Source organism: Sceloporus undulatus, chromosome 4, assembly GCF_019175285.1.
Source record: "Sceloporus undulatus isolate JIND9_A2432 ecotype Alabama chromosome 4, SceUnd_v1.1, whole genome shotgun sequence".
NCBI lineage: Eukaryota > Metazoa > Chordata > Lepidosauria > Squamata > Phrynosomatidae > Sceloporus > Sceloporus undulatus.
This window is the reverse complement of record NC_056525.1, coordinates 90,061,927-90,074,100: the sequence shown is the minus strand read 5'-3', so window position 1 is coordinate 90,074,100 and position 12,174 is coordinate 90,061,927. Positions and strand designations below refer to the sequence as shown.

The 12,174-nt window shown below is 38.7% G+C and overlaps 1 protein-coding gene across 1 annotated transcript in view; it reads right to left on the bottom strand.

The window, feature by feature from the left end:
• Positions 1 to 506: 506 nt before the first annotated feature.
• Positions 507 to 12,174, bottom strand: part of RAVER2 (ribonucleoprotein, PTB binding 2) — a 52,490-nt gene continuing 40,822 nt past the window's right edge. The window contains exons 11-14 of the mRNA XM_042463264.1: positions 8,597 to 8,742; positions 5,531 to 5,620; positions 3,091 to 3,216; positions 507 to 2,101 (exon numbers count right to left, since the gene is read on the bottom strand). Coding sequence (XP_042319198.1) covers positions 1,955 to 2,101; positions 3,091 to 3,216; positions 5,531 to 5,620; positions 8,597 to 8,742 — 509 coding nt within the window. The 3' untranslated portion in view covers positions 507 to 1,954. The remainder of the gene's footprint in view (positions 2,102 to 3,090; positions 3,217 to 5,530; positions 5,621 to 8,596; positions 8,743 to 12,174) is intronic.

Below are 12,174 nucleotides of genomic sequence, written 5' to 3'. Positions count from 1 at the left end.
GACCCCACACTCTTTTGTGTCTTCTACATCTGCCTAACTTTCCATAGCTGCTTTCCTGCATCTTCCTATTTTAGTTTTAAGTTATGTAATACATGGCATTTCCACCCAGCCAGCTCTTCAAGCAAAGAGTGATAAGATCATTTAACATTCATCTTTCCCTGAAGAGGTATGAAACATGAGTGGAGATACACACATAATGGGTTTCACTTTTCTGTCCTCTGTTCTTCTGTCCTCTGTTCTACCATTACCTGGTTTAAATGGAAGTGAAAAACCTTCCTTGTGCATCTGTTTCCGGGCTGTGTGAGCATTCTAGGTATTCACAGAAAGGCTCCATGTAATTCTTCCTGAGGAATCACCAACTTTCTTACTGTAACTCCTTTTTCCATCTTGTCCATACTAATGAAAGAGCTTCATAACAGGAAGGTCCATAACCAAGCACAGGTAAAGGAAGAAAAGATTTAGCTGTTCCTTCAGGGGCACAAGATCACCAATACTATGGACCATAATGAAGTCACTTTCTAGTTTATTTACCAAGAAGTCCATTGTTCAGAACAAAATTCAGTGGGAATAAGTCTAAAATACTCAAATCATAGTAACAGAAGATGTCTCTAATTATGAGTGTCAGAGGCAGCTGTTACTTGTGAACAATATGAGTCTACAGTACAGCGTCCTAATCACAATTAAGCCATATAATCCATCAGATGGGATAATGATAACTACAGTATTTTTAAATTCTATTCAATTCAATTTTATTAATGCTTAAGCATTAATTGAATTGGATAAATTCTGCTAGATTTCATCCAGCCTTTCTTTTGAGTGGGCCTGTTTTTTCAGTTCAGGAACCATTAAACCATGAGTGTAATTGGTCTGGGGTGAAAGTTCTACTGGCCACTGCAGATACACTGATTCACAGTGATAAAAACATGGTTTTCTGCAACCAGTTCTAGTTAGAAATTAGTTAAGAACCAACATTAGCTAAAATACAGTACAAATACAGAAAGCATCACTCCAGGAAGCAAACAAGAATTGCCACAGCAGTGTAATGAATGAAATGCTATGCAGTTTTCAAGTTGGTGGCAACAACAAAAACCAAGAACAGTGTGTAGTAATGGGCTGTGAGAAACTATAACCTGAAAAGCTAAATGTAAATCATTACAAAGCATTTATTTAGACTGGACACTAAATAGAAACTCATGCACACTTTGAAAAAATTTATGAATACTGTTCTTAAATTTAGAAGGGAAGGAAAATAGTGGGCCAAATTAATAAACACCAAATGAGTATCAACTTCATTTGCATAGAAATGTTGTCTTACAGACATATATTATCAGCATTATATTTGAGTAATCTGTTCATTTAATAAAATAGATATTTGATTATATGTTTGTAACATTCTACCACTGTAAGAGCTATGGCTGCTACTTGTTTTGTAACTTCAACTAGACTGAACTGTAGTGCTTGTATTCCAAGTAGTAATACATTCTCTGGGCTGTAATCCAGCATGCAAGCCCCATTAAAATCAATAAGGGGATATTACTATTGTCAGATATCAAAAGAAAGAATTAAACATGAATAGTTTGCAGCCAAGAATCTTAATCCTTGAAAAGTTTTTTAAATCACACAAACATAATTGTTTTGTTAAGACTATCACTGCAAGTTCCCAGAAAGATAACAAGAACATTTTCTCTCCCCATTTTTTTATTGCTTTGATAGAAATTCTTAACCCACAAAGCTGCCATTTCTTTAAGAAACGTAACTGTCATCCAGCAAATAGAAACTAGTTTGGGGAGTAACAGCCATTCCCCTGTGCTTATTACACATAAATTTACTTAGAAAAATTAACTTCCTATATAGATTTTTTTAAAAAAAAATATCTACAGTACTTATTAAAAGTGAAAGAAATGGTTGACAAGAATAGTATGAAGTGGCTTTGTCTACAAGTATGATACTGATCTCAATAAACACGTTTTCTTTTAAGATACAGTTCTGCATAATGCATTCCTGAGCCCTGAGCGTGTTGGCCAACGTAGTCCACTGGGCTATCTTCTGGAGTGGTGATGAGGTATGAAGAGCCCCGCTTCTCATTTCTGATTGGTGCCATCTAAGAATTATAAACATTACATGTATTAGTCTGTTGTTTACAACATCAAAAAGGTGGATGGGGAAATAATCTTGCCAGACTTTAGAGACTAATTTATTTTAGCATGAGATTTTATGGATTTAAATCCACTTTTTCATATACACTAATTGTATATGATTACTGTGAATTCAAATCCATGAAAGTTCATGCTGAAATAAATCAGTTTTAAAGGTGCTGTAGCATTCTATTTTCCCTCTTAACTTTTTATTCTGCATCACCCAGCAATCTCAAAAAAAAAGAAGAAAAAAGAAAGAAAGAAAAGAAAAGGTAAGGAGTTGGGTCCAGCAGGGTTTTTCTCTCTCCTTGTGGAGAGATGCATTGGGAACACTTGCAATGGAAAGAGACAGAGGCATGTGTGTGTTTGTGTGTGGATTCCTCTCCCTCCCTTAAGCCCCTAGTGCAACTTCCTTCTCTATTCCAGGGGGCAGGTTTTCAGAAAATGGATAGCAAATGGCAAGTATTGCATTCTCTTCCTTCATTTGCCTCCTTAATGGCAAAATGAGCCCTTCTATTTGCGAGAGGCTTATGTTGGTGGGTTGAATCCAGTGGCTCCGTAATTCTTCCATCAGCAAGCAAATGAAGACAAGTTGCACACCAAAGAGATCTCTACAGTTTTATACATTTTCTGAACAAACAGTGATAGCACATTTTAAGAAGAAATGAGGCAGCATATCACTGCTGCTTAATTAGGAATAAGGGAGAGCACCCAACCTTTCAAAATATTCCTGTAAGATTTGCATTCATACAGATAGCAGGAATTCAGAAAACCTATTATACTTGTTACACCCTCTTGTCATGCCCAGCACTGAAGGAGTTTAAAGAGCCGTGGCTACCCCGCACCTCATTTATAGATTAAAATATGCAAGGTCTAATATTGAAAGGCTGGCTGTCCCTCATGGGTACTGTATGATTCAAAACCACCAGATGTGCATTCTTTTTCCCCCCTTTACCTTCAATGGATTTTGAGGTGTAAGTGGCAAGATGCCTGGAGGAAAGGATCCTTGGGCTGTAGTATAATATGAAGGCATGACCTGTAAATAGGTACTGTAGTCACCATAAAGTGCACCATCAGATTCCTACATGCAATAAATAAATAAATAGGTTTTATACATACATATGTTACCAACACAAGCAGAAACGGTGGGGAAAATGAATAGCTGTAACACTTAGAATAGAGTATCTAGGTTATTGAAAATGGTAAACAGAATCCCTGAATCCATAGGTTCTCCAGAAATGTCCTTTGGTATCTTGTGTATCTTGTTAGTGGGGAATAACTAACAGCAACGTTGTTTTGGTCAGACATCTTACTCAAATGCAACCAAGCATAAATCTGGTGTTGTAAACCAAATGGTAAGGAAACTGGTTAAATTTAATCCTTTATTTTTTTTTTTTGATGTTGAAACATTTGATGATCTTACCAAAAATGCTTTTGAATTATGTGTATTTTAATTATGTGTATTTCTGCTCATAGTATTAAGATAGTATGGTCACAATGCAAGACTCCCTAGATTTCCCTTTCACTCATTTGGGCATAAGTGAGCAAGCTGATGAAGGTATTAATGTGTCAAACCTTACATCAACTGTCCTGATTACTCATTTTTCCTTCTGATGTAAATAGTTTTTAATCACATTTATATCCTGCCACAACAATCAAATGAGAGAAATCAAATTCATATACAATGGCTAGCCCAACGCCACCAACAGGTTTTGTGGTTGAGGAAGAAACTAGAACTCAAGTCTTCCTGGAACTCTTACATTTTACCAATTATACAACCCTGGCTCTATAAGCACTACAGGTGTGTCTAGCTTAAATCGTCAAGACTTGGTTGTTGTTCACTGCAACCTTGTGGATGAGACATCTCCAAGATCCTCTGTCATCCGTTGCTGTGCTCAGGTCTGTGGCTTCTCTGATTGAGTCTATCCATCTGATGTGCAGTCTTCCTCTCTTTCTGCTGTCTTCTACCTTTCCTAGCATTACTGTCTTTTCTAATGCATGCTTTCTCATGTGGCCAAAGTACGACAGCCTCAATTTAGTCATCCTGGCTTCAGGCTTGATCTGTTCTAGAACCCATCTGTTTGATGTCTTAGCCATCCATGGTACCTTGGCACTCTTCTCCAGGATGACAATTCAAAGGAGTTTATCTTCTTCCTATCTGCTGCTTCACTGTCCAGCTCTCACATCTGTACATGGTGATGGCATGCTCCTCACTTTAGTGTTCAGAATTATATCTTTGTTCTTTGCTCATCAAGACTAGGATGTGGTAATGACTTCCTTCTGAAAACTCAGCTGGCATCCTGTTCAACAAGTCAGCATAGGGTAGTGCTTTCAGTGTTGGACTAGGACATTGGGAGACCAGGTTTTGAATTCCCACTCAGCCACGGAAGCACACTGGGTGGCAAGTCAGACTCTCTGAACCTCAGGAAGGCAAGGGCAAACCTTCTCTGAACAAATTCTGCCAAGAACTCCTATGACAGGTTTGCCTTAGGGTGGCCGTAAGTCAGAAATGATTTGAAGGCACACGACAACCCTGTTTAGCAAATGCGATGTCATATATCTGAATTATGACATTACAGTTCACTTCTGCAGTCATTACATCATCACAATTACCTATTTTTTAAGCCAAGCAGCCACCTGAACGCAGACATTTACAGATTACCAGAAAGAAGGTGGGTGTACTACAGATCTCTGTTTGCTATTCACCACTCTCCAGCAACCTGGAAATGGCCATGTTGTTGGGGTGCACAGCTTAAAACTGTAAAAATTTTTGAAGGATGCATTCATGTCTCTGTAGCTACATCTTCCAATGCAAGATCTCATCTCTGTTATACAATTATCATAAACACAGAGGATACACTATTATACCATTGACAGTATGCCTACTGGTAGAAGTTTAATTTTTAGACATTTTCAATTACAAAGTTATATATGCAGAAAATTTAGGGTTTTCTGATTCGTATTGTAAATTATTCATTAGGATGTTTGCCAAATGTATTGCTATGTACAGTCAGTTAGTAACTGTTACTGCTTCATTCCTTCATCAGTGTATATTGAATCTTGATATCCATTGTGGTTTGGTTCCAGGGCCCCCTCCATGAATACTCAAGTGCCATTAAATACAATGGCATAGTAAAATGGTGTCCCTTATATAAAATGGCAAATATTTTCAAAGTATTGATGGTTGAATACAAGAATAAAAAAATCCACAAATACAAAGAGCTGACTCTATTTTACACAAAGGTTCTAAAAATGCTTACTGAAACACCTTTAGCATTATATACTTATGTATGTTTTGATTGTATTTCAAAATATGGCCTTATTTATTAATTTACTGAATATAGGATGTTGGTTAAAATACATTTAAAAAATAATAAGATAAATAAAGAACTCACCTCTGAGCCATCATTTTCTAATTCTCCTACTCTAGCCTGAATGGTATGATATGCCTGAGCGTACTGTTGATACCACTGCTGGAGAGAATCCTGCAGAAGGCAAAGCAAATTTCACCTGATCTACCATCAATACAAGCCTTTAATCATCAATACAGACCCTTAAAACATTGCATACTTTCCAAAACAAATACATATTCAAATAAATGATATACACTCCCCTGTCCTACATGCACACTCTTCTTTCATCGAGTACATCAAAGTCAACATTTTCCTCAAAATGAAGCTCCATAAATTACTAACAGTAAGTACTGTAAGTCTGAATTCATTCCCTGCAAAATTAACGTTAATGGAACAGTTCCCTCCAAACCAACAGCTTAAGTATTCCCCTGAATGGAGACAGCACTCTCATGCTATAAATGCTTTCTAGAGAGAAAGAACACTTTGCAACTTATGAAGCTACAGGCCACCAGATGAAGTGGCATTCTGTGGCTTTAAATTTCCACCTATCGGGGAGCAGCCCATATGACTGACAACCCTGTTCCCATCAAGTGGGAAGTAGCTGGCTGATGGTCCTACCCCTCTTCACTTGAGCAATCTCTGGAACAAGGAGGAATTGTGACTCTAATTCTGGTTATAGCACCAGAGATTGCTCATGGGAAGGGAGGGGATTGTCAGTCAGATGCTTCCTGATCAACAGGAGAACAGACCCCATTGATCATAATGGCTGCTTCCCAGTAAGTGGGGAATCAAAGAATCATAGAATGGGCCATATGGGCCATCAGCTCCAACCCCCCTGCTCAATGGAGGATCTCCAGCTAGAGTATTCCCAGTAGGTAGTTGTCCAGCCTCTGAGATATCCAGGAGAGGAAACCACATCACATCTCTAAAGAATTGGTTCCATTGAAGTGCTCTCACTGTCAAGATTTTTTTAAATATTTACAATTCCTTTTAATGTTCAATCAAAATCTACCCTCTTGTAACTTAAAACCATCAGACCTAGTTTCAGAGGCAGCAGAAAACATGCCTGCACCCTTTTTGTGACAGGAGGTATTCAAAAACTGCACTCATGTCACCCCTCAATCTTCTCTTCATCAAACTGAACAAGGCCAATTTTTTCAACCTCTACTCATATGTTTTGTTCCCCATACCTCCTATCATCCTTGTCATCCTTCTCTAAACCCACTCCAACTTGTCTATATCTTTCTTAAAATGAGGCACCCAAAACTGAATATACTGTAGTACTCCAGATGACGTATGACCAGCACAGAATATAGTGGGACTATTACTCCCCTTGACTTGTAAACTATTATTGTGGGCTAAAATAGTATTAATCTTCATGTCCAATTTAAGATCAACAACAATCCCATGGTCCTTTTCACATGTAGTACTGCTGAGCCAAGTATCCCCCTACCTGTGCATTTGGCTTTTGTGACCTAAATGCAGAAGTTTGCATTTGTCTCTTTGAATTTCATTTTATTAATTTCAGCCCAATTTTCTCATTTATCAAGGTCTTTTTGAATTCTGTTCATATCTTCCAAAGTGTTGGCTACCCCTTCCAGTTTTGTATTATCTGCAAATCTGATAAAGATTCCCCCCACCACGTCATCTAAATCATTGATAAAAATATTAAAGAGCATTGGCCCCAGGGCATAACCCTGGGGTGCTCCGCTTGAGATCGCTTTTCAATCTGAAGCACAGCCACTGATGACAATTCTTTGAGCAGTTTTCCAACTGATTATGGATCCAGCTGATAAGGTTTCCAGCTATTTCATATTTAGTCAGTTTACTAATCAAAATGTCATGAGGAACCTTATTAAATATTAAATATTTTGCTGAAATCCAGATAAATGACATCCACAGCACTCTCGCCATCAAAGGAAGGCAACCTTTCACTGACTTTTATGGGAATAGTGGATTCGCACTAATGCAGCACAGTAATTTCCTGTATATTCTTTTTTGCCTTCTTTGAAGAAAACAACACCAAACAGACATTTCTCCAGGGAACTTAGAGGTGGTGTGCTACAATAGGGGCTGGTGTTACCGACCTATGCAGTCCCACAACCTTATTTTGTTTCATTCAAGTTGCATCCTTCAATAAGTAGGGCCCTGGAGGCATCAGGATGGGATTAAGACAGACTATGTGCTGTGATGCAAACCCAGCATTCCCATAAAAGTCACTGAAAAGTTGTCTTCCTCTGATTGTGTATATTTTCCAGTCATCAGACAGAAAAATGTCGCTTAGAAACCAAGCTTGTAAACAGCTATCAGTGACGAGTAACATTGCTTTTGTTGTTGTATAAATTATGAAGCTTTTGTAACCATGAGGAGTACCCTGCCCCAGGCTGCTGGTGCTTTACAGAATATCACCTATAACCCTGAATATAAGACCAACTGATTGCTGATTCTCTTTATTTCCTTTTGTTTGAGTTATGGTTTTAACTGCTAAATCAGGTCCTCCCAGCCCTTCAACAGAGCTGTTCCAAGTTTCTTTGCATGCCTCAGCTGCACTGCAGGAAAAGCTGTTAACCACAGAACTAACATTCATGGAAAAACAAGCTAATTGTATGATTTATTTCTCTTTATATAACACCTACAGAAACTTGCTGTCCACATCTTTCTAAAATAAGAAACTAGATAATTAGGAAGACAGAAAATTCATGTGACCTAGAAATAAAAGGGGCAAAATACAGATAGATAAATAACATTTTGTAGCACCTTTGAGACTAACTAAAGAAGTTGGCAGCATGAACTTTCATAGACTTAAGTCTACTTCTTCAGACTTATGTCTACGAAAGCTCATGCTGCCAACTTCTTTCTTTAGTTAGTCTCAAATGTGCTGCAAGATTTCTCTACATACCAACACAGCTATATCTTTGAATTCTACCATTTACAGAGTTCCTCTAGTACAGTATATAGAAGGATTCAGATTAGAAGTGCTTCACTGCATGTCCTTTTCTTTTTAAACAAGAGAACAACAACATAATTTTAATTACACTAAATTGTGTTCAAAAACAGTGCATAACCACCACCTGCAGTGAAGTCATATGTATAAGCCACATACTGTACCTGTGTGTAATCCCCATACTGCGGTGAATAGCTGAAATAGTTTTCCACTGTTTGTTGTGAAGTAGTTCCCTGAGCAGCTGCAGTGTCAAGGGAGCTATTTGAAAGTCCAGATTGCTGCTTAGTATTACTGCCCTTGTTGGTGATTGCTACTCAGAGACAAAAGGTGCTTTATTACAACATCACACAAAACTTTAATGTAAAACCAGAGTGATGGAGAAAAAAAAAAGTGGTTACTCCACAAGAATCATAGCTCAAAAGGACAAAACAAGATTAGAAAACATAAGTGAGGTGACAGGCAAGGCTAGGAGACCTTCATCCTGGTTAAAGAGATTATTTGTGTAGTTTTCAGAAATGTCTGGACCACTACAGGATGGTGAAACTGTACTGCTATATTGGCCTGCTCCTTAAAGTGTAATGAATACAGAATCTAGGCCTAAAGACAGGAAGGAGATAAATGTTTTTCCTACACTAGTTATACATTTAGTAAAGTACAGTAATTCTATTGTAAATGTCTGCTGTTTTTTCTACATTTCTCTATAAATGCTACTGAATAATCATAAAGCACCTAGTCCAAGAACACATTCTGCCAAATAGGATGATCTCCAGCCATTTTCTTTAACATGCCATTGGATTCACTTCTTTTAACATCCTATACTCAGCTGCATGAAAAAGAGATAAACAGTAGCTACTTATTTAGCCCCACCATCACAATTTACCTTGGACTGTAATGTATATGTTACTTCAACAACTTCAACAACAACAACAAAAAAGGGGGGGATTCTAAAATCCATGGAATGCTCAGTTCTTCCTGCACTTCCTAATTCTGACCTGAATTTATCAAACCTGCTTGAGTGCAAATGATTTCAATGTATTTATTGGCTTGAGTGTTCAATTATGACTCTTGAGACCAAGGTTTGAATCCCAGTTTGGCCATGAAACCCGTTGGATAACCTTGGGCAAGTCACATGCTCTCAGTCTCAGGGGAAGGCAGTGGCAAACCTCCTCTGAACAAATCCTGCCAAGAAAACCCCTCAACAGGTTCGCCTTCAGAAATGACTTGAATGTGCACAACAACCAATTCTAGATAGGACTAAGTTAAATTTAATGCTTTGTTTTACTAATGTTAACGCATTGTGATACGGATATAGGATAGTTATGCCCTTAGGGCTAAACAACATGGTCCATAGTTTGTGCAGGAGTATTTGGTATCTATATCAAGCACAGAGTGTAGCACAGCCATTGCAATATGATCTTGTGCCACTTTGACCATGTTTCTCCTCTATTACCATCCCTTCACTGGATTCCCTTCCCATTCCGTATTCAGTATAAGCTCCTGTTGTTGACTTTTAAAGCCTTGCATGGACTGCCCCCTCCTTATTTATCTGAACTTCTTTCTCCTCATATTCCCACTCGTACTGGTAGTCAAGGTCTGCTGTCCCAGCCTAGGATTTCCACTGCCCCGTCCCAGATTCGTTCCTTCTCCCTTGCTGCCCCTCACTCCTGGAACCTCCTTCCCCCAAGGGCCCGAATCATCCCTTCTTTAACCAGGTTCAAAACTGAGTTGAAGACTATATTGTTCAGAAAAGCATTCCCAGGCATTGTGTGATTGTTTATCTGATTGTTATCTGAGATCTGATATTTGATTTGTTATCTGATCTTTTTAATTTGTTGTCTGCTTTTTTTATCTAATTCTATCTTGTATTATCTATTGTTTTATATGTATTTTTTAGAATGTACGCCATTGGCAGGTTTCATATTTATTGATTTTATTGTTTGTATGTACAACACTGTGTAAATCTACAGTGCTATATAAACAAACAAACAAACAAACAAATAAATAAAAGAAGCAGGATCCCTGGTACAATTCCTTGTTGCAGCTTCACTGGCTAGCTGGAGAGGGCTAGAAATGCCATCATTGTGCATCTCAAATGCCATCTGAACAGATTTCCATTTTTTGGTGTGGCTCCTGCCTGGTAAAGTAGGTTTGGGAGGGCATTCACAATTATGGCAATACTGCCACAATTGTATGACTATACAGTGCTTATGAAATGGATCAGTTATGGATCTGTAACTCAAGGTTATACATTTCTAACTGCATTACTAAATTCCAGCCATAGGCACTGTTCTACAGTGGTTCCGGTCCTACCTCTCAGGCAGATTCCAGATGGTGGCGCTAGGAGACAGTTGCTCTTCTAAAAGAGAGATAAAATTTGGTGTACCCCAGGGCGCAATATTGTCTCCTATGCTGTTTAACATTTACATGAAGCCGCTGGGAAAAATCATCCGGAGACATGGGGCAGGATGTTATCAGTATGCTGATGACACCCAAATATATTTCTCTATGTCTCAGACTGATGCAGTGACTAAGGATGGCATCTCTCCTCTGAATGCCTGTCTTGGGGCGGTAATGGACTGGATGAGGGAAAATCAACTCAAGCTGAATCCAGGTAAGACGGAGGTACTTGTTATAGAAAACCCAAGCCCAGGTATGGAATTATGTCAGCCAGTTCTGGATGGGGTCACACTTCCCCTGAAAGACTCTGTCCGCAGCTTAGGGGTGCTCCTTGACTCGTCGCTTCACCTGACAGCTCAGGTAGATGCGACAGTCAGGAGCACTTGTTATCAGCTTCGGCTGATACGCCAGCTGCGCCCCTTCCTGGAGCAGGGAGACCTTGAAACAGTTGTACATGCGCTGGTCACCTCTCGATTGGACTTCTGTAATGCGCTGTATATGGGGCTACCCTTGTGCCAAGTTCAGAAACTTCAACTTGTACAAAATATGGCAGCCAGGTTAATTACAGGTACTCGTCGTACCGATCACATAAAACCGGTTTTGAAATCCCTTCACTGGCTGCCAATTAGTTTCCGGGCAAGGTACAAGGTGTTGGTGATTACCTTCAAAGCCCTACATGGCTTGGGTCCAGAATACTTAAGAGATCGCCTACTTCCATACTGTCCGTCCTGCACTCTAAGGTCCTCGGGGAAGAATCTACTTCAGCCAATAAAATCTAGGCTAAGTTCAGTCACCCAGAGGGCCTTTTCCATCGCAGCTCCGAAGCTATGGAATGACCTGCCGAAGGAGATCCGTGACATTTCTACTCTTACAGCCTTTAAGAAGGCTCTTAAGACGGATCTCTTCCGGCAGGCCTTCCCTACCTAGTTCTACTCCCCATTTACTGTGACTTATGTCACTCTGTCCACCAATTCTTCTCTTAAATTTAATGAGAAGAATTAAATTAAAATTAATTAAAATAAAATCCTTGCTTCAAGAAGAAGAGCCCTCCCTCCATGACATCATCATCAGACCTGAGAGGGAGTGAAAAAGAGAGGCCCAACTTCCATCAGGCCTAACTGTGAATGTATTCACTTTGCTCTCTTTAATTTTATTGTATTTTATTTATTTATTGTATTTTATTTTCTTTATTTTTACTGTTGTAACCCGCCTGGATTCCTTGTGATTGGGCGGGCTATAAATAAATTATTATTATTATTATTATTATTATTATTATTATTATTATTATTATTATTATTAGGTTATTAGTGACAATGCTAATTTTATACTTCAACCACTCTTTAAA